Genomic DNA, 23,417 nt, shown 5'->3' with positions numbered 1-23,417 from the left:
ATGGGTAAGAAGGTCAGCACACCTTTTCTTCGTTGACACGTCAACATTTTATTTTTGATTCAAGTGATGGTTGTTCTAGTACGTATAGTACTAGTTACATGTGAGAAGAGCCAACACGTGTTTCGACCATAGTCTTTATCAAGGCAGAGATGCAATTGTAGAGCGACTCCTTGGATAAGGAGGTGGTAGGCCACGGGATGGTCCTAAATACTGCTTCTGAGTAGAGGATGCTGGGTAGCCAACCATCGCTTGAATCAAAAACAAAATGTTAACGTGTCAACAAAGACAAGGTGTACTGACCTTCTTACCCATTGAACCCACTGAACCCTATCAGGGTGGTAAATTAATCCAGCGCCAACAATAAGGTTTGCCCACCCATTCGGTTGTACCTTTCCTTTGGGATTTACTGAGCTTTTTCCCAAGCAAACTGTGATGCTGGAAATGCATCGGAGGGACAGGGCCTCCGTATCCTTGTCCTTTACTGCTTTTTATCGTGTGTTCTGTCGTGTTTTCCACGCAGGAGTTCATGTGGGAATCCTGGCGGTGCAGCTCTCTCTTTTGGTTTGGTGTACAGACCCATGGGATACCCTTATGGCACCCATGGGTGGGGGTACAACCCTTTACCCCTAGTGTATGTTTTTGGGCACCTGTGTGTGGCCCACAGAGCAGGGTATGGGCTGGTGGCAGCTCCATGCTGAATTTGACAGGTGCTCTGAGTATCCTCCATTTTGGGATACCCAGGCCCTGCCATTGGAATCAGTTGATTCCTGATAGGAAACAAGATGGCCCCCGTGGCCTCTTGCTTTCTATTGCCTGTTACCTTGTTTTCCCAAAGTCCTGGGAAACCCTGACTCTGTCCCTTCCCCCTGAATGGCTGTTGGGTGGAAGTTCCATATATGGTGTTGTTGTGAAGTCCAGGCCAGACTGGCTGGAGCCTTCCCAGTGACTGTATATTGTGGGCACACCCTGTGGGTGGGACCTGGGTGAATGGAGTGTGTGACAAATATGCATTCTGTGTTGTGGGTGTCTAGTATCTGGTGTTTGACACAATGACTGAGACAACCCTGCCCGAAACTGGTATGAATGCAGTGTGGAGTGTTGAATGGCTGGGTACTTGTCCCAATACACATAACTTGTTTTGAGTGTCTGGAGAGGAGTGAATGGTCTGAATGCACTATGCACCTGATTGGATGCCTGCCTGTATGAATGCCCTTCTGACCGATTGGTTGCCTGAGTGTGAACCAGCAGAATGAATGGGAGATCAACTAGTATATCTGGGGGACTCTCACTGCTAGAATTCGTGTTCAGAAGCTGAAGAGAAACTTGAGTTGAAACTGAAGCTTAACCTTGAAGCCCTGCTGGAAGAGAAGAATTGCTGTTGCTCTCATTCATCAATCTGAAAGCTGCTGTGTCTCCAAGGACTGACCCAGAGAGGACCTGGTAAGGCGCCCTCTTCCCGAGCTACAAGGGACCATCGTGCACCAGCTGATCTTTGCCAAAGCTCCCTGGTAGACAGACCCACAACAGGCTGCCGACCCGAGACAGGGACTGCTGCGGAATCCCAAGGAGAAGCACCCGGACTGTTGTCCGCCACTGTCGACGACCGCCGTCACCGACTGGAGCCGCCATGCTCCTGTTTGCCTAAGAACTTCATTTGATCCGAGGACGCTCTCGTCTGCATCGCCGCCCGCTTTATTCCGCTGTAGAAAGCCTGACTGTCGACGCGCCGATGAGCATCCACCAGTGGGTTTCCGGCCACCTAAAGACCACAGTGACGGCGACGACTCGACACCCTTGCTGGGCCACAGTTCTTCAACATCTCTTTGTGGACCAGAACTACCGTCACCGAGGTGCACCACACGTCTCTTCCTTGCAGGACGCCAACGCTCCGTCGTCGACGAGCACCGCTAGGAACGAAGCTGCCACTTCATCGCTGTAGTTCACCCTGTTCTCCATCAGACGTTTGACGACCCGTGACTCCTGCCTTAAAGGGAAGGCACTCAAGAAGGGCCATCGATTGCCCGACGACGAACGCTACAATTCCAGGTACATTGGGGATGTAGAATTTTTGTAGAGGGAAATAAGACTCTGAGAACAATATATGGACTGGGCTTGTGATACATCTTTGCTTTACAGGTTGCCCAGGTGGGGGATCTCCACACAGAATTGTGCCTAGTTGGTAAAGGCCAGTATTCTAGCAATTGTTCAATCATCTTGCTTTCCTTCCCCTCTCTACTGCTGGTTTCCTCTTTATTGATCTGTGTGACATTTTGACAGTATAGTTGATGCACTTTAATGAGATCTGATAATAGTTGTGGTACCACTGTACAACTGTATATATTTACCATTGTTGATTTTCTGAGCACAAAGTGAGTTATTGTGATAGTGTACATAACCTTGAATATTAATTATATAAAGACTGTGGCCCTCATTCCAAGGTTGGTGTTAGTCATGGCGCTTTTAGCGCCATGACTAGCACCAATACCAGTACCACCACCGACTTGGTGGTATGGGGACTTACCGGTCTATCCCGACCTTAGCGGGACCGGTAAGTCCCCATTTGAAAAGCCATTCCCCATTCCCATTTGAGCCCCCGAGGGCTCAATGGGAAGGGGGAAGGCATCAATAACGGTACATCAAATTGCGGTACCGTTATTGACCCCGGTATCCCTTTGCAGGTCCCGTCCATAACGCCTGGTAAAACCAGGCGTTACTGGAGGGACCCGCAAAGGGACCTCGGAATAGGGCGCAAAGGGATTACCGGCACCGGTGTCATTACCGGGGCCCGGTATCCCTTTTCGCCCAGGTCGTAATGACCCCCTGTGTTTTAACAAATACAGTGTGTGGACATTCCTTTGTGGGGGCTTGGGGACTACACTGTACTTAAGAACCAGCCTGCATCACCTCCTGAGAAGCTACGCCTTGATTGCTCGACCACGATACCAATAATAGAGAATCATGGCTGGGGTCCTCTGTGCCTCTCCTCTACCATATAAAGAGCAGAAGTACAGACACACCCCTCCAGTCTTTACACAAACCATGTACCAGGCTGCAGGATATAACTAAACACCCAAGTGGTACAACTATAGCACAGGGGTCCGTCGCTCCTATAAACTCGCAAACTACCTCTATCAAGTTGCTATTCCCCTGTGCAGAACGGCACACATCAGTGCATAGGGAGGAGAGAACTCAGTAACGCAGCGCGGTTTGCATCCAGAGGCCACACAGGTGATACCGAACGTCGCCACTGGAGTCCGGCTGATGGAAGGGGCGGCAGTGCATGCAGGGTGGGTAGGAGCATTCCGAACAGGATATATGTGTGTGTATGGCTGGCAAAACCCTGGGTAGTTATAATGTAGGCACCATTGGCAGCACAGATAAAAATCAGTCTGCATGGTGTGACAAGATGCTTAATGAGTCAGAAGACAAAATCAGTATGTTTTAATGGTAAAAGACAAAAAACAAAAACAGGCAATTGGGGCTTGCAGTTTGGTCGGATCCATGTATGGCTTTCCCTTAACATTTGTGGGGGTGCCCGCCTCCCTAGCCCCATCTCACTACTCCTACATGTTGTAATGCAGTATCGATTCTCTAGAGCCAAGGTGACCCTGCTGTCCAGTCTATCCTTGTCTTAGGGAAGGCCTAAAGTATGTGACCAAATCGCTCTGTCTCTCTCAGGGACTTCCTCGATGACCTAGCAGGTTAGCCTGATTGTCCTGGCATTCTTTTCCTACGAAGGATGTCTCACAACCCTCACTGTCTGCTTTCTTCTCCACTCCCTGTCTCCCTTCACATCTACTGGTCTCTGTTCTCTCTCTCTCTCCCTCTCTCTCTCTTTCTCTCTCTCTCTCTCTCTGTCTCTCTCTCTCTTCTCTTGTACCCACCCTCCAGTTCCCTTCTGTTCTATCCACTCTAACTACAATCCAACACTTATTTTTTTATATCCGTCCCTTCTCTTGTCAGCACCTGCCAACTACCTCCTGATTCTACCTGCTTCTCCCTGAATCTCACTCCTCCCAACCCTACCCCGCCTTTGCCCTTCTTCGACCTTCTGCATCTCAATTCCCTCTCCTGTCTCTCTCCTACTGTCAACCCACCTCTTACTCTCACTCCAAAATCACCTCAAACCCATCTCTCAATCACACCCCAATTGGTATTCTCCTTTTCCTTAGTTTTATTTAGCCATTGTGCCATCAAAGCAGAATAGATTACATGCAGAACGGCATTAACATTTAAAATCACAGATATAAAATAGTCTTGTATGCTTCTCATTTTAAAAAACTTAAAAATATTTCATCAAACTCAGCCTCATTAACCATGCCCTCTGCAAGGATTTAGCCACCAGAGACACCAGATTGAGATCATTAATTTTTCTGCATACGTCCATGGCTTCCCCTGTGCCTCGGATGCCCTTTAATTTAAATATAGGCTTTAAATACTTAACTCTAAGGGGTTTGTATTTGGGGTAGAGTAGCAGGAAATGGAGTGCATACAGTGTTCCGCACGCCAAGCACTCAGTGTTGCTTTGTCCTTTCCAATTTCGTGTGTAGGATGCCATGTGCAGTGTCCCTGCTCTGAGATTATAGACGAGTGAGTGGAAAAGCCTGGCTGGATAACATCCAATATATTGTTTGTACCCCAAGGTCACCTTGACATGAATATATTGCTGCCCGCCGGAGAGCCTAGAGAAGTCCACCTCCATTGTTCAACTGCCGTCCTGTCTGTATGCCAATTTTGCCACGATCTTGGAATTGGCTTGCATGCAGGTCGGGCTATCTCAGGGCGATTCAACACTCAGTCTCTTGCACCAGAATTTAATGAGCTTTAACCACGGCGTTGATCGGCTGCCATCCAACAACTCTCTGAACATCTGTAATCCCGGTTCTGTCCATACCCGGACCATGAAGAGAAATGGTTTGGTGGAAATAAGATGTTAAATCGGACTTAGGTCACACTCCATATGCAGTATTGCATTAGGAGTTCTTCTGGGTTGCGATAAAAGAGATTTTATGAAAGCATTTTCGGCCACACTTAAGGGACAAATTTCAGTGTGGCCCCAGATTTCCGCATCATATATTGAGGCAAGTGTAGCTTGTATTTTATACAGATCTAGTGCTGGAGTCAAGGCGAGTGGAAGAATTTCCTGATGCCCTCGCTATACTTCCCCAAGCTCAGCCCAGCTTTTGTGGCTTGATCGCCCCAAGTTCCAAGTTCCATTTTCAGTGAATCATAGGCCTAGATAGTTATAAGTGTTGAACTGGCCAACTTTATTCCTTCGATCTCTATACTGGCCTTGACAAGCTTAGCCATTTTATGTCTGAAAACAAGGCTTTTGGTCTTAATTTTATTTATTTATAGGCACAGTTTGCTGTATTTCTTCGCAAAGGCAGCCATGATGTGCTTAATGCCCACAGGGTTAGTTGACAGCGATACTGCATCCTCTGCAAAGAATAAGGCAGGGAAGCGCAAGTTACCCATCTTTGGAGAGTCCAAGGCATTGATCATCAATTCCTCAATAAGCCTGTTGATGTAAATAGAGAAGAGTAGTGGGCCAGTACACACCCCTGCCTTAATCCTCGCTGCACCTCAAAGGTATTATTTTCATACCCCCAACACCTTACATTTTCTTACTGTCAACTGAATCTACATAGTGTAACTGTAACCTCTAAGAAATGCGCCCAGATGCCCTTGGGCCAGGTGCGCTATACAAATAAACAAAATACAAATACAAATATAAACACTGGAACCCAGAACTCTGCCTGCTGAAGTGGGAGCCCTACAACCGTCCATGGTAGCTTTCCTGGTTGGCAATGACATAAGACTAAAGCGGCCACATTCTTCCTCAGGGACCAGCATCAGTCAGACTTTAATTCAGCAGATCGCTTTAACTGTTCACCAGGAGTTAGGGAGAGGGTCCTTACCCTCCCTAGAAATCCTTTTTTTCACCTTAATGGATTGGGACTTTCTGCATCCTTTTCCAAAACTAGCTTCAATAATTACCTTCAAGATCTTTCCAAGATGGCTCTTCAAGATGTTTTTCCAGATGATTTCTAAAGTTGATTCCATTAAGGAAGAGTCGCACCACCTTATACAGTCACTTTGTTACAGTGGATTGGTCCATTGCAAGCCTTCACTAAGGGCACAATCCTTGCTGCCCTAACAAGGGTTTCTCCCGGGATGCTCAAGTTAGGTAGTTTCAGGCAGGAAATGGGTGCCTGGCTAATCCAATATGGCCAACTCCTTCCCCAGAATGAAGGCCATCTACATTGTCCTTCCCCTATACCCTGTCTACCTGAGCACAAAGTGTCTTCAAAACTAATCTCAGTTGTGTGACTTCCCCATCATGCGGCAAGTGTTTCCTTTGAAGCACCAAGGCCTCGCCCAACCCCTAGAGAAGGCATGGCCTGTTCTCCTTCGAAATGTGCCCTAGTTTTACAGAAGAGAACAAAGAACATCCTGTGCAAGGCTCACTCTGTGTTGTGGGAAAAACCTCTAGTCCAGAGCAGTAGACAAATGACTCTGCCCTTCAGGTCCAGTGGAAACCAGCAGGATGTTTTAGGAAATGCTTGCTACTATGTGGCTATCATGTTGCCAAATCACATTGCAGCTGCTGGTGTGGCAGTAGACACAGTACACAAAGTACACACACATGAACTATACTTTTCAGCATGGAGCCTTTTTGAATATGGGCCATGCTAGCAGATCTCACTTTCTGAGAAAGAAATGCACCCTTTTGTGCAATAGCACATATAGCATTCCAAGTGTCGAATGGGATTACCACAATAAGTGATCTCAGGCCCAAATAAATGGACAGACTAAAGGGATATGGCAAAATACGACTTTATTATCAGTTCAATACAGTAGGAAGGCCTGGTGAACAAATAGATTGCAGCTCACACACTCTCAATGCATTTCGGTTACACACAATGTTTTGTACATCAACATACATCAGCTATGATGTCATCCTATGTGGCAACAGTGAAAACCTACTAAGTGGAGGGATTGTTTGAGGGAAACGTATACATATGGTCTAAATTAATGTTAATATCATCATTGGATGCCCTTATCTGGTAGGCGAGCTTTGAACTACCTGTAACTATGTAAAATACTGATAATATCATAACAACAGTAGCAGAAAGGCCCGTGCAACAATGTATGGTCCACCATTACATAGGCCCTCATAATTGGTTGGCACTCTCTTCCAACCTTGAACATTTGGCTCATTAGCAGCATGTAAGCAACAAAACCCAGGTGCAGGGGAACAACGTCAGACAACTGCCTTTCTTGGCTAATTAGCCTACCATCTCTCATCCGTTAGGCCCCAAGCCAATGCTTCTATTTTGTAGTTGACCTTGCTGGACATTCTAGTCCTCAGAACATTAAAGAGAGTGAATGTACATTGCTGTCTTCCTCTGGAGCATTAGTTACAGGTCTTGTCTTCTGGTCCTGAATCATTTGTGAGGAGACCATGCCTTTCCATTTAGCGGTATTTGGTTCTATTATATTGGGGGTTATTACTCTCCTCAGCCTCTGGAGATGCATGTGCTTTTTACATCTTTAATTGTACAATACTTGGCACTCACAAATGTTCACTCCTTTACTTAATCCAAGATAAATATGTCCTGCGTACATGGCTTATCCTCTTTGACTCCTTTCAAGCCTTGCAGTTACTTCTTGCTGTGGAATCCTTGACTCTGAGCTAAACAAATATCATTTGTTCTTGCACAAATCTGTACTCCAGCACCCGTCAGATCTGCAACCTTGGTCTTTCTCTTCTCAATGCAGATGTTACATAGGCCCTCATAATTGGTTGTCACTCTCTCCCAACCTTGAACATTTGGCTCGTTAGCAGCATGTAAGCAACGGAACCCAGGTGCAGGAGAAACACATCAGGCAACTGCCTTCCTTAGCTAATTAGCCTACCATCTCTCATCAGTTAGGCCCTAAGACAAAGCTTCTTCTTTGTAGTTGACCTTGCTGGACATTCTATTCCTCAGAACTTTAAAGAGAGTGAATGTACATTGCTATCTTTGTCTGGAGCTTTAGGTATAGGTCTTGTCTTCTGGTCCTGAATCATGCCTGAGGAGACCATGCCCTTCCAATTAGTGCTATTGGGTTCTATTATATTGGGTGTTATTACTCTCCTCAGCCTCTGGAGACACATGTGCTTTTTACATCTTTAATTGTACAATACTTGGCACTCACTAATGTTCACTCCTTTACTTAATCTAAGAGAAATATGTCCTGCGTACATGGCTTATCCTCTTTGACTCCTTTCAAGCCTTGCAGTTACTTCTTGCTGTGGCATCCTTGACTCTGAGCCAAACAAAAATCCTTTGTTCTTGCACAAATCTGTATTCCAGCACCTGTCCGCTCTGCAGCCTTGGTCTTTCTCTTCCCAAGGCTTCTTGCTTGCTATTACACAATGCCGACTTCCATTTTCTCAATATCGCTGCTTCACTCGAGTTCTATTTCCTACTTTAGCAAGCTTCTATGTTGTCTTATCTTCCTTGCATTTCTGTATATATACATCTACTACATCTCTTGTTACTTATCTTCTTAGTGTATATGGTTTTCTTCATATTTGCATATGTGTTTCATTTGTCACTTCAGTCATAGCTTCATTCTTAAGATATTCATATGTTGGTTTCAACGCGTCCTTATAAAATCTCTTCTTCAAGATGTCACTTAACATCTGTCAGACTTTACTTATATTTATTTATTCATGTATGTATTTATTTATTTATTTTGCATTTGTTAGGTGCTTATACAACAAGTAAATTGTGTTTCAAAGTGGCCACATGGCAACGGGGGGGGGACATGGGATTGAAAAATAAAATGTATAAAGTCAAACCTATTATGCCTTGTGAGTATTCAGAATGTGCAAGTGCAGAGGGAGAAGAGGGGAAGAAGGGATGGGGGTAAGTGCTGGAGTGTCCGTGCTCATGGGACAGCAGAAGATGTAAGTGCCAAGTGTAGTAAGTGCTAGGAAGCGTTGAGTTGCAATAACCGTGTAAGTGCAGGCTTACAATGACACAGGCAGTGGGTCCCGAAACAAGTGCTGTGTGTAACCAGAAGCTGGGGCGATTGGGCGTGGGAGGTCGGGTCCGAGGACACCTAAGGGCCCTGGTCACCAATCACAGCGAGTGTGAGGTTAGCAGAGGAGAGAGGAGGGGAAGGAGGAAATGAACAGGAACGTCTTGAGGAGCTTCTGGAATTTAAGGGGGTCCGGCTCAAGATGAAGAGGAAGGGGGAGGTTGTTCCACAAGAGGGGGCCAGCAGATGCAAGAGATCAGCCTGCAGCCCTCTTTTTAGCGAAACACTTCACACACAGAGGGTTGGTTCCAGAGGAACATAGCGGTCTAAAGGGACAATATTTAGTAATAGCAAGTTGCAGATAGTGTGGTCCCAGGCCCCAGACAGCCTTGTGGAAGATGCAGAGGGATTTGAATTTAATTGTGCAGCAATCGGGAGCCATTGAAGAGTTTTAAGGGCAGGAGAGATGCGGTCGCTTGGCTTGAGGCCAAGGATAAGTCTTTCTGCTCTATTCTGGATTAGCTGGAGCAGTCATAGAGAGGTAAAAGTTAGATTCAAGAGAAGGCTGTTACAGTAGTCAAGCCTAGAGAGAACCAGAGCTCTGGTTACATTAAGTCTTTGAGAAGGAAGAGTTGGAAGTTGGACTTCTTGGAAATGTCCTGAAGTGAGGGAGGAAGGATAGAAAGGAGTCGAAGATGACTCCAAGGTTTCTGGCTTCAGATGAAGAAGAAGGGGGAGTACCCAGAGAGGACAAGCAGAGTGAGAGGAAGAATGAGGGTACAGCGGTCCCAATAGGAAGGATCTCAGTATTGCTGGCATCGAGGCAGAGGTCATTGGAAGTGCACCAGGACTGGATGGCAGATAGGCAGTCTGGGATGATGGATGAGGCAAGAGAGTCAGCAGAAAGTTTGAAGAAGAGTTGAGTGGCTTCTGCGTAGCACTGGAAATTGGAGAAGGAAGAAATGATGCATGCCAGCGGAGCAACATAAGAGTTAAAGAGCCAGGGGGAGAGGTTGAAGCCCTGGGGGATACCACAGGTGGAGAAGAAGGTAGGAGAGGAGAAGGTGCCCAAAATAACCTGGGAAGGACCATCAGTTAGGAAAGAGGTCAGCCAGTCCAGTGCCTGCTGCGAGATACCCAGGATATCATGGAGTCATTTTATGAGGATAGAGTGGTTGACCGTGTGAAAGGCAGGTGAGAGATCATGTAGAATGAGGACAGCTGGAGAGTTGGAATCAAGGAATGTGAGCAGTTCTTCACAGGTGGTCAGAAGAGCAGTTTCCATGCCTCTGGATGCCCTTCTATGTCCAATGGTGTCTGCAGGCCCATGTCTACCGCATCAGTTTGGGGATGCATTCGATACGGTTGTCTGAGCGCATAACATCTCTCACATCTCTGATGTGATATTGGGATGATACCAGTATTTTCTTGCTGTTCTTACAGTATGATGGAGGCGAGGGTGTGGGCTCTATAGATGACGTGTACATATGCCTGTCTGCATTATTTTTGCGTATCCAAAATCAGAAAAGCTCACGATGGCATCCCCTTTTGGATGGAATTCTGTCTCAAATGGTCCTATAATGCATTGGCTTGAGAAGTGGTATGCAAGGTGGTTGCAGAGGTGTTGTGTTGTGACATTTTATTTATGTTAGAAGGGGTGTTCAAATTGCCTTGTGTGAGTGGCTTTGTTGGTATGTGTATTGTGTGTTGGAAAGTAGAAGCAAAGCTCTCAAGTTATGCTGGGTAAGCGTTGGGATGTTTTGTAAATGAGGAGAGCCTAAAAGCCAAGACAGGCAGAGCATATCAATGACATGGGCTAAATTGGAATGTCTTTAATCTGTCTTCCCGGTTATACATTAGTGTTAACATCACCTGCTGTTATCATTGTTTAATACGGTTACATATCGAAATAACAGTCCAATTTCCACCAAGAATAAATATACCTTAAGTTACAGAAAGCCACCAGTGAAGCTTTGAGGGTGGAATATATTCTAAGCAAGCTAAACAAAGCAATTCTGGTTACAATAAAACCACAAGATCTTGTTAGAACCGTATAGACCGCGCTTACTGACATATACAGCCCACAGGCATGCATGCATGCACACACACCTACACAAACATCAACACACACACACACACAACCGCAAAGTAAATAGATAGCCATTTGCGTATACCTCCCGCTGTCTCTCTAGTCCCCGGCATCTGTGGCATCTGTGGAGTAGGTCACACAGTGCTTGGTGACACCACGCCTGAGGAGCAAAGGGAAGGGGTGAAGAGAGTCTTCGTGTAATGCATGACTACCTTCAGTCCTTCTTGTTGTAGCTCTTGCCTCAGTGTCTGAACGGTCAGGTACATGAGTGAAAGGAACACCTGCCCATGTCTTTGGCAATGTGAAATAGGGCACGGAAAATTGTACTAGGGGGGCCCACGCCATGGTCTGCTAGGCCTGGGCTCTGCTACATCCTGTGTTCTGATATGGACGTGTCACTGGTCAAACCATGCTGACGTGTCGCACCAGTTCTTAAACCATGCACAGCACAATTAAAGGCATTAGGAAGCCATGTGTCTTTGTATTGCCAAGGGAAAAAACATGCATTTTGTAATGCAGCTAATGGCGGGTCCCGAACTATTTAAAATTGTGGTTTGGGGGTAAAGTCTCTCTGCTCCCTCCCCCCTCACCCCAGAGGACCTGCTGACCTTTTATTAGTTGTCTCTGAATGTTTACTTCATAAGACAAAAAGACATCAAAATAGGTAATTAAGTAATACATATGGGTATGAAAATGGTTCCAGTTGGGATGAATATATATGTTATGACGTGTCATTTTATAGAGCACAGTAGAATATTCCATAGCTGGACGAGAGAAATTCAGAGAGTCTGAAGTAAGCATTAATTATGGAAAATGTATGCACTAAGTAAAGGGAAAACAAGGACTGGTGAAAGTAGTGACGTAGCCGGCACAGGACGAATTTGAAGCACTGATGGTGTTCATTATTGTGACTTAATATCTATTACAAAATACAGAGAGTTAGAGCATTAATTTATTACATCAAATTATATTGTTTCACATCCTTCATTTTAAAGTGCAAAGTGCACAGTTCCTGCGCCGATACATGTGTTGCACGTTTCCCCGATGTGGATACACATGCCGGTCAGATCCACTTTCTAACACGCCAATATGCACACATCGTTGCAAAATGAATATCATTATCCATGCATGGGGCAAGTTGGACGTCATTTCCTACAAATGTAGCACACTATTGCCAAACCTCCTTGAAATGCACCCAGTTACTTCCCCATGTCAATTACATTGATCGATTTAGAGAGTCATTCTGATCGAACCCATTCTTGCTTTGCCTGATACCGAAACACTTGGGAGATTTGTGATTTTCAGAAATAACAGATGTTTCAAATGTTGAAAAATGTAGGTGACAGTTGTTGCCTTCCTCGCCAGGAGTAGCAAGCGGGACATAGGGCCTCATTACGACTCAGGCGGTAAGGGTTTTACGGCAGCGTAAACAGCGCCGACCCTTACCGCCTGAGTACGAGGTCCCTTAGCGCCATGGCGGACTTAACACCTGCTTTTAGCAGGTGTTAAAATCCATGGCGCTAAGGGACCATGGAGTTAATTACGCCACCGTAATTTACGGTGGCGTAATTAACGCCTTCCCCACTCCCATTATGCCCTATGGGGCAAAAATGGGGATGGGGAAGGGTAAATGGGGATTGGGGACTTACCGCCCCGCCAAGGTCGGAATGGGGCGGTAAGTTCGCCAACCACCATGGCGTAAACTTAGTTTACGCCATGGTGGTAAAGTCACGGCCCAGGCAGTAACTTACCGCCTGGGTCGTAATGAGGCCCGTAGTGTGAGAAGAACCGTTGCCTGGACCTAACTGGAAACAATATGTCCATTTAGTTCCACTCGTTTGCAAAGAGCTCCATTTTTATGAATCGAGCATTTCATTTCACAACACTCTCAGTGGTTCAAATTTAAACTTTTAGTTGACAAAGAAACACATCTCCTTGTTCATGGTGCTCATTTAAAGGCTTTGTTATATCTGTTCAGATGCGAACGTGTGATATCTCTCTCTCTCTCTCTCTCTCTCTCTCTCTCTCTCTCTCTCTCTCTCTCTCTCTCTCTCTCTCTCTCTCTCTCTCTCTCTCTCTCTCTCTCTCTCTCTCTCTCTCTCTCTCTCTCTCTCTCTCTCTCTCTCTCTCTCTCTCTCTCTCTCTCTCTCTCTCTCTCTCTCTCTCTCTCTCTCTCTCTCTCTCTCTCTCTCTCTCTCTCTCTCTCTCTCTCTCTCTCTCTCTCTCTCTCTCTCTCTCTCTCTCTCTCTCTCCCCCCTCCCTCCTCCCCCCATAGCAGAATCATTACCCTGGGTGTTGCCACAAGATTAAGATCAGATAAATTGACCCCATATATTGTGCACACTACAAACTAATGTGCCTCTTGCTTCCTTCAATGGGGCTGATAATAATACTCCATGCAATGCTCCTTGCATGACAAAATTCACATCAGGTTGGTGGCCTGCAAATTAGAGACTGATGTCTAAGGCAAGCACATGGACCCAGAGATTCATTTTAGCCCCCGGCGTAATGTTTTATGACATCTGGATAAAGATCACTTATTATCAAGATTTCTCTTTTCCTCTTGCTAACATCCCTCTCCAGACGAATCCCCCCATGTCTGTTTCCTGCCTCCCTCTTCTGAACGTTTACTGTTGGCAATCTCAGCACCACATTTCTGTCATCCCAAAGAGATGCACAGTTTAGGGACAATTTCCTCTGTTGCTAGAATCTCCAAAAAAGACTCAGCCACTCATATTGCTTTTTGGGAACTCGCCCATTGACCAAAGTCAGTTAGGAAACAAATCACTGAGCTAGAGATTTACCCTGCAGTCTTAGAGAAGTGAGATATACAACACACACCCCTATTTGCGGCAAGCAACATGCAGCACACATTTCTTAGCAAATTGCTAACCCAAAGCATTCCAAACTCAGTTGGCTGTAAATTCAATGAGTCTGGAGCCTGCGTGGAAGTGCCAGACTAGAACAAGTCGTTATGGATTGGGGCTAGCCCAGGGACACGTAGAGAAAAAATTGAGAAAGTTGACGATTGTCCCAGAGTGGAAGGAGCCTGAGAACAGGCTGGGATGGAAAGGCAAAGAAGCATAGACAGAATTTTTAAAAAGTAGATTGACGGAAAAGGTTGCATGACAATGCAAGAGATCGTGGAATACCTTAGCGGAAAGGGTGGGGAGAACTACACAGTGGACTAGGGAAGATTCGGAAATACATTTTTATGTCTTGGAGGGAGAAGGTGCAGCCAAAATGTAAAAGGGGTAGTTTGACAGGCATGGCTAGTTTGACAAACTGCCCGGGACATGGCTGCAATGGTGGTGTGTGGGAACAGACATCCGGCCATGGGCATGGTGGTGCTGATGACAAGGAGGGTCACATGGGTCTGGGCAGCTCAGGTACTCTCTTAGTTCACAACCACTTGAGAAGATGCTTTGAACTTAAGGCACCCTGAGTTCACTTTAGCTTTAGAATGCACAAAGTTGTGTGTGTTCATTTAATTTCCACTCGATTGAATAATGCCGAAATTAACCTTATTAGAGGTACTGACACCTTATTAGAGGTACTGGGACCTTTTTAGAGGTACTGAAAGCGTTTTGCAATGGGAGTGTGTCACTGAAAAAGGCTTTTGTTAATCAGGTGCATAGTATTGTGTGCTTTGGATTGTTGTCTATGTACCACAAGAAGTACGCTTCCTAAATCCAAGGCTCAGCATTTCTCCTTTTGCCAAACCAATAAATAGTTGAATTATCAGAGATCGCATTGTCATCTGGGAAATTGCCTCCAAGTTGAAAACCCCACAGAAGGAAAATGCAAAACTCATTCACTATACACTTTTAATTAGAGTTATTGGAGAGAAGAACAAAAGACGCCATTTTAAAAACAAACAGAACATAACAGAGCTTACATCAAGTCATTTGATTGGCTGATGAGTATCCAAGTTTCGTAGTTTTTCGCACTCTGATTGGCTACAACTTAGAATATTTCAACACGCCTTTGCAAGAGTTTGCTGGGTGTATGGCACAAGCAAATCAGGGAGGGTTAATGGACAAACATAGAGATAACATTCATTAAAATGTTCTGGAACTTCTCTATAGGGTATTCGGGAAACACGTTTGTATAAAGAGACAGTGAGAGGATGATTGATGGAGAGTGAGATATTTAAAAATATAAATAGTGAAACAGGTAGACTGAATGAAACACCTGTTCTTAAAAGAACCATACAGCCAGAACGTATACACACAAAAGTCTTAAAATTCAAATGTTAAGGTGCATCACAACCCTAATGCCAGCGCCTTGTCTTTACAGAGGACATTACAAATGACAACGGGGTGATGGAGGAAATGGGTACGGTCAGGAGATCTGCTGTAACTATGCCGGGTGCCTCAGCGATCGCAGAGGGAATGGAATGTGTGGCCTTCAGGATCCCAGAGTGTGACTGACAAATCAAGGGGTTTTGGAAGCATCTTTCCTGGAAAGACATCCCTAGAATGTTGACACAGTTCAACATTCCTACACAATAGCCAATATGCAAAGAACAAGAGAGTGGGACACATCTTGGGAGCATTTGGCAAACATTAACATCTCGATCTATTCATACTCGGATATTTCAGTTTAAGTCCTTTGTTATGGAGCCACAAATTATACACCCTAAAGATGACAGAATATTATGAGACCTTGCCGTAGACTTTGAATTATAATAAGCATTAATGAATGTTCATATATGTATATAGATTGCACTTTCTCAAAGTCTCTGGAAATTTAAATCTTCTCTAGGTTTAGTCCATAAAATAGGGACAATATAGGTGTTCCTTTAAAATAATACGTTTTACTCTTGTTTTTCTTCGATGGTAAAATGCGAATGCATTTCCTATTCGGGGGGTCACAGACGGGTAAAGGCACCAAATCGATGTTGGCCCAGTTTCGCCAGAGTGGATTGAATGGTTTCAGGAGGTTCCTGGAGTCCCTTCCATTGGATTCACAGCCTTATTGCTTCTTCACCTCGCTGTAAATGTCCTCCTTGGCTTTGGGTTTCCCAGGTGGTGCTGCTGCTGCTGGCTTCATATTATTGAAATTTAAGTCAGCATACTGAATGTCCTCCTAAAAACAAAAGAACAAGGAATTGCCATGTGTTTACTGTTGGTGGCCACCAATCCTGACAGTTCAGGGAAACACTTATTAAACTAAACCAGTTGAAGTGAGTAACAAGCCATTGCCACTGACAAATAATCGAACATGGCTGCCAGGTGATTGCAGACTGCTTATCTCGTAAAGCCCTCCATGAGCTGTTCCTCCATTGGCACGGGATAGATGAGGAGTATGTTCATCAAAGAGGCCGAATTTAGAAGAAAGACCTTCAGGAGTGGAAGAAGACCCCGTAGGATAAATGTCCTAAGGAGATTCATACCAAACAACACCCAGGAGGCAGAAACGTTGTGAACTTACGCTGAATGTGAAATCAAGTTGCTATGGGTTGGAGCTAGGTGTGTTTTTTGAAGGCCAAACAGAGTTAATGAATCAAAATGAAGGAAGGGCAAGAATAGAAGTATTCAAACGGAAAAAAAGAACTTTCCACATGTACACATAACCAGTTCCAGCCCATTGCCACCTCCAACCGCTCACATTGTAATTGTTCATATCAACCACCTTGCCATATTAAGAAAGAGGCTTCATTGCACACCTACCGTGGGGGCCTCCCTCATCGGCAGCGTAACTGAGGTTCCTACGAGAGAGAAGGTTAGAAGGTCATGGTCTAGCAAACTCCAGGCAATGTCAAATCTGTGAAGTAAACACCTCAAAGAGCAAATCTATCTCCAGAGAACACATTACAGAACTCACAGCATTAGCATCACAGGTATCACTATTGTCATTACAGTTAATCATTTGGCAACACCTGCAGAATCCTCAGCTCTCATGAATACAGCAGAGTGGTCGAGAGAGCTGCAGGGGGAAAGGTCAATTAACCCGCTATTGTAGCTACCCATCCTGGCTATAAACCTCATATTCATAACTATTTAGAAAATTCAGTGGAGCAGGAGAATCCCAAATAATAAAAAAAAACTCAAATTGCTATTCTGGAGGGGAGCCCCAAAAAACAGGGATCTGATAGAAATCCATGCATGGAAAGTCAGGGTCTGGCTGGTCAGGCTCCAGCCTTGAAATTAAAAATGATCTCCTGCTTGTCTTTCCTTCTTATCAAGTGCAAAGAAAAAAATCGATGCCGTTGTTAGTACAGCTTCAAAATCACAAGAGGTGCATGTTTTGATAGCTTGTATTGAACTAACTCAAAGCATCTGCACCATCTGATGACGAGATCTGTGGGACTTTTGAAAGATAAGGCCCTGTTCTATCTCTGCACGAAACCTGTGCAAGCCCAGTAAATTTCCTATTTACTAATAATAGGCAATAGAGTAACACACAAAGTACATTTGCCTGGAAGCCAGCGCATAATCCATTAGAAGTGGTAGATAGATTCATGTATTTGGGTTCTGCTATTAAATCTTTCCCAGCATTATCTTTCTATGAAGACCGCATCTTTATGACAACCTAGAAAAAATGGATGGCGATTAACATATTCATAGCCCATAAGGATGGCAACAGCGTGGTAGGACAGTTAACTATCTATTCCACTCTCATACTCCTGGGCCTTCTTTATTGGCTGGTTGTCTTATTGGATCGATATGGGTCTTGGCTCGAACGCCTTGAGGGGAAGATATTGCGGCCCATACTTTGAGTACCCAAATCTGTCCCTGTTGAGGTGTTAAGGTGTGAGCTAGGTAAACAATCGATAAGATCACACTGGCTAATCCAATGTTGTAAATTCTATGCTCAATCGTCAGCCCCCGAGCTCAGCAAACAGACTCTATTGGGAACATTAGCTCTCGACCTTGAACAGGAAAACAAGAATAACTTCCTGGTAGAGCTTAGAAGTTTTAGTTCCTGACACCTGAGAAACATCTCCTTTTCCATGGATCACATGCTGAACTGTCAAACGCTAATGACGCATTGACAAAGAAAAGTTGTGACAGGGAAAAGTTGAGAATGTGCTCAAGTTAGAGGGGAAAAAACGTTATGGAAAATATGGTTGTCAGGGCTTCCAAGATGGAGTCCCTCGATCTTATTTGACTCAATTGAGCGATATGAATTTGAGAAGGTTCATTAATTACCTGTGGTTGAACATGTTGCGCACTTGGGAGTATACTACGAGTTGGGTAAACATACCTTTGAGGCAAGACTATGTAGGCTGTGTCATAATGCAGTTGAGACCTCTCACCGTGTGTTACCAACATGTCCCTGTCTCAATGCTCCCTACATCAAGGGATATCGTGAACTAATTGACTTCATTATGGCAGATCGATTTTGGAGCTCCATGTTCTCTCCAGAATCTCTGGTTGTTACGGCTGCAGCTTTCTACGTTTGGCGAGAGTGTTTAACTGCTATTAAGGCAATCGGTTGATTGTTCCCTCTAGGGGTGTGAGCATCATGGTATTACTGTGTGAATTTTCTGTAATTTTATCTTTTTGAATTGAAATAATGGACTTACGCTTCATAGTATATTATTGTCGATGATTCTATTTTATGGATTATGAAATATATGTATTGTTGTTTTTGTATGTGCCAGAGGTCATGATTAACCAAGCAAACAATAAATAAATAAAAATAAAAAACATTAAAACAAATAGTAGGTGTTGTCTTTTACAGTGAAAGCATTTTGTAGGCTGAGTATTAATGGTAGTGTAAAACTGTGTATGGAGAGACTTTTAACACGTATTCGCAGTTACAACAGATATGCCAAGGCCGGAATCCCCATTAAGTCTGAAATTATTCTTTACCCTACTCACAAACAATGCTAATGTATACTGGAGGGAGTGTCAGAAATGATCAGCAATTCTCACAGCAAAGCTATGCTTATGGAAAGTAGGAAACAAAATGGGGGGCTCCGACCACATATCTAATGTTATATACTTTCTATTAGAATAAAGTATTTCATGTGTTGTATTATTTGCAAATAAATGCTTCAAAAGTAAGCTAAGTATCCAGTAGTAGGGTTATTTTACTCTGGAAATAAATTCCATATACGCATCTTGGGGCACCAATTTTGTGCTTAGTAAAAACTGCTTTTATTTTCAAGGTCCAGTTCTCGGACTGGATTGACACTTATTATAGTCATCTTTCAACAAATGAACAAAAAGTGTCTTATCATAGTCATCAACCACATCACAGCGTATAAATCAAAGGTGTGTTAGCACTTTTTGTGAAGTGTTACATCATGTTCACAGTTTTTATGGAAAGACCAGCACTCCTCACAAGGGTTGCCTTGTGTTTACTGGGACAGTATTGTTTGTGGTAGCACAGATGATTTTTTTTTTTTTGGTTTTGGTTAATTTGGTGGTGGCGCAATCACCACCTAATGGCTAAAATATTGCTAAAGCTAAAACCAGGAGCGAATGGCATGTTATTAAAGATGATTCTGCTTGGCATGGCAACTAGCATGGATTGGGATAAAAAAAAATTCCAAAGTACAAGCCGCGCATTCTGGGCTGGCCTTAGCCCCGGCAGCGCCTGTGAGGAGAACTCAATTTGGTGCTCCCCACACACGGCCCCTGTTGGGGGAGTGGAGTGCTAAATTTGAGTTGCACATGTGCTGCTACCACACCAGCAGGGGAAATGGAAATGAAAAGTGCCACACTCCTAGTGCTGGAGTGGGGCACTTATCAGAGCGCTGCTGTTACACCAGCAATGTGAAACCCTCCCATGGCTGCCCCCTCCTGGTGTAGCACCGATGCTCTGTTGAAAAGGAAAGCACCCCGCTCTCATGCTGGAAAGCTCGGCACCAGAACGAGAGCGAGGCGCTTTTCACTTAAATAGGGTGCCTTCACAACACCAGCTTGGGGGAGCCCTTGAAAAACTACTCCTTTCTGTCATGGCAGGGGGCTCATGTGGCACCTCGGACAACTGCCCAGGTCACCCACGCCTAAAGCCAGCTCTGTGCTCATTGATGAGTTATCTGCAGCTGTGTTCATCCTCCAAGCCGCCCATTGATTAGTTATCTGAATCTGGTGTTGCCACAGAAGGGCTTGCAGACAGTTGTGCACTGCGCCGACACCCAGGCCCACTTCAGAATTAGCGCAGTCTTGGGCGTCAGGAAAGGGCGCAGTGAAGCGTGCTGTTTAACACGCTCCCTGCGCCTGGTTCAGAATCGGGCCCTGAGTGAGGGAACAAGTTCTGTGAAGCATTTAGAGAAATTAAACACCCACAACTGCTCCAACGGAACAACCGACGTTGTCCAAATTATTACATATGCCAAGTGATTTGCACAGATATGTTGCTGTTAGGGTGAGTGTTTTGACAATGAAATCCAAGTGAAAATGACATGGTCGCAACGGCTGCATGCTTGAATCACTATCACCAACATATTTGAAATATACAATTCTGTAATTATTCTTTTGCTCCCAAAATGTACTTTGGTTTTATGCATATCTCGGAGTCCCGAAAACACCCCAAGCCGGCCTCCCTTCTCATGCTGCAGCATGGTATGGGCCAGCAGAGGCATACAGCCAACTTTGCTTTTTTTGGTTGTCTCTCTTTAAGCTATCTCACCTCGCCCCATAGCACAGCACAAAACCACTCTGCACCATGATTCCACTCAACTACACCAGGGTCCACCACCTCATCACTGCACCTGACCCCCCTCAACCCAACAACACAAGCCTGTATCACTCTACATGATGACAAAATACCCTACATCTCTAACACACCTCCACACAATCTCTCTATGAATCTCATAGCACTTCACCACCTAACACACTCCACCACTCTTAAACATGAAACCACCACTCCATACCACCACACCACTCCACACACCAACACACGAATCCACCATCACTCTAAGTCACCACTCCACACCAGGACCCCACGACAACACACGCCACATCATCCGATCATTCCAACCCCCCACTCTACCAACCGGGACCCGGACTTCACACTACCACTCCTCACACCCACTCCACATCACCACACCACTCCATCTTTTCACACTACCACTCCACATCTCTATACCATGATACCCCTACTCCACACCACCACACCTCCACACCACCACACCCCTTCTCCATACCCTTAACTTCACTCATCCACAGTACTCCACATCACCACACAATCACTGCACACCGCAATATCTCCACTGCACACCTCCACATAACCATTCAATACCAAACCTCCACATCACTCCATGCCTCACTCCACCACATCCCCAATCGACACAACACATCCTCATCCACACCACAACTTCATACCACCACTCCACACCGCCACATCACTCCACACTACAACTCCATGCTACCTCACCACTTTACCCCACAACCCCATTCCACCAAAACTCACTACTTGACTCTAGACACCACTGCACCACTCCCGCTATCAACCCTTACTTTAACCCCCACACTCTGACACCATGCCCCATGCTACCCACACATCCCACTGTACCCCTCACTGTCACACTGCCCCTGCCTTTCTCCTCCACATCCCTCTCTATCCCCACCAACCAACCCTCCCCCACCCTGCCTATCCCAATGCACCCATCCTTCTGCATCCCTCTCTACCTCTGCACACCCTTCCTCTTCACTCTCTACCTTCACCACCCTTCCTCACCCCTCTCTATCACCACCTGCCTTTCCACACTTCTCTCCACCACACCCACCCTTTCTATCCCCTCTACCAGGGCTCACCCTTTCTCACTCCTCACTATCCCCACCACCCTTCTTCACCCACACTTCCTCACCACTCTTTACCCCCAACTACCCCAATGCCCTACAAAGGCCCACCATTCACCAATCTGTACCCCACCCATCCTCAACCATCTATATGCCTACACTACCTCACTACTCCATGTCATACCTTTCTCTACCCCAAATTCCCACCTCACCCCAATGCACCCACACTATCCCCCCACTCTATCCGCACCCACCCTACCTCACCCCTGCCTATACACAACAACCAAACCTAGCTCCCCTCTTCCGACTCCCACAAATCCTAGCTGATCCATGCCTCTAACCCCTCCCTACTGCCTGCCACCTTAGCTCCCCCTTCACACTTTCACTTTAGCTTCCCCTTCACCCCTCCATCCTAGGTTACCCTTAAAGGCACTATGCTTACCTTGAAATGTCCTAACATAATGTTTGTTGACATGTAACATACTAAAAAGTCCAAACTTGTGGGAGTACCGTTGAGTACCGCTTTGCCGCAAAGTTCTGGCTGTCCCTGCTGCTGCTGGCTCGTGGATTGCCTTGGTGAACTTTTCAACTTGTGCTCCCAAGGTTTGGACTTTTTGTTTGAAACAGTGTTTTTGGACCCGCCCCTTCAATCACGCGGCCCCGGCTCTCCCCTTCATTACGAGCACGCACGCGCACAGCGTGTGCACACTCGTGGGAGTACTATTGGGTACCGCTTTGCTGCAAGATTCTGGCTGTCCCTGCTGCTGCTGGCTCATGGATTGGCTTGGTGAACCTTTTAACTTGTGCTCCCGAGGCTTGGGCTTTTTGTTTGAAGGTGATGGTGCTTTGTGCCTTGTGCATGTTACAGCAACAGCAATTGTAACACAACGTTACAAACTTCTCACCTTATTGATTGTTTGTTTTTTTACAGCAGTGTTTTTGGAACCGACCGCTCGATCACGTGACCCCGGCTCTCTCCTTCATTACGCGCACACGCACAGCGTGTGCACACTCGTGGGAGTACCGTTGAGTACTGCTTTGTCGCTTAGCCGCGTAGATGCGGATACGTGGCGTTCTTTCCTTTTGAACACTTGCTGGCTTATTGCTGTTGACTGCCTATTATTTGCCATCTGGGCTACTACCTGTGGATTCACGAACTGTTCCAGGCTTAAGGTTACTTATCATTTGTGAATGGTGTTCGTAGTTTATAAATTTACTTCAGATATGCCTGCCAATGCTCACAAAATGTTAACAATTGCTACTAATGGCAGCTTACCTACTCTTTCTCCCATTTTTTACTCAGCTGTCACAACCACACCTACATGTCTTCCTTCGAGACATGGCTCAGTGATAACATCAAAATGTCCATTTAACTTACAATACAATGTACAACTGAGTGAGTCTTTATTAGCCCCATCCTCTTGCACTTCTCGAGTTCGAAGTCACCTTCAGCCTCTTTCTGATGATACAATTTTAGATTCAGTCAAAGGCTGTTTGACGGCGCCCGTGTCGGGAGCTCCTTTATCGCCCATCAATTTTCCCAACTAGAGTCATGACTCCTTTGGCATTTCAATTTATGCCAGCCAGTT

At 45.3% G+C, this 23,417-nt stretch overlaps 1 protein-coding gene across 1 annotated transcript in view; it reads right to left on the bottom strand.

The window, feature by feature from the left end:
* Nucleotides 1-14,935: 14,935 nt before the first annotated feature.
* The window catches only part of LOC138521653 (carcinoembryonic antigen-related cell adhesion molecule 1-like), a 557,273-nt gene continuing 548,791 nt past the window's right edge, over nucleotides 14,936-23,417 (bottom strand). The window contains exons 11-12 of the mRNA XM_069634644.1: nucleotides 16,801-16,838; nucleotides 14,936-16,216 (exon numbers count right to left, since the gene is read on the bottom strand). Coding sequence (XP_069490745.1) covers nucleotides 16,103-16,216; nucleotides 16,801-16,838 — 152 coding nt within the window. The 3' untranslated portion in view covers nucleotides 14,936-16,102. The remainder of the gene's footprint in view (nucleotides 16,217-16,800; nucleotides 16,839-23,417) is intronic.

Source organism: Ambystoma mexicanum, chromosome 1q, assembly GCF_040938575.1.
Source record: "Ambystoma mexicanum isolate Mex_15411 chromosome 1q, UKY_AmexF1_1, whole genome shotgun sequence".
NCBI lineage: Eukaryota > Metazoa > Chordata > Amphibia > Caudata > Ambystomatidae > Ambystoma > Ambystoma mexicanum.
The sequence above is the reverse complement of the archived record's forward strand: the minus strand, read 5'-3'. Positions and strand labels throughout refer to the sequence as shown.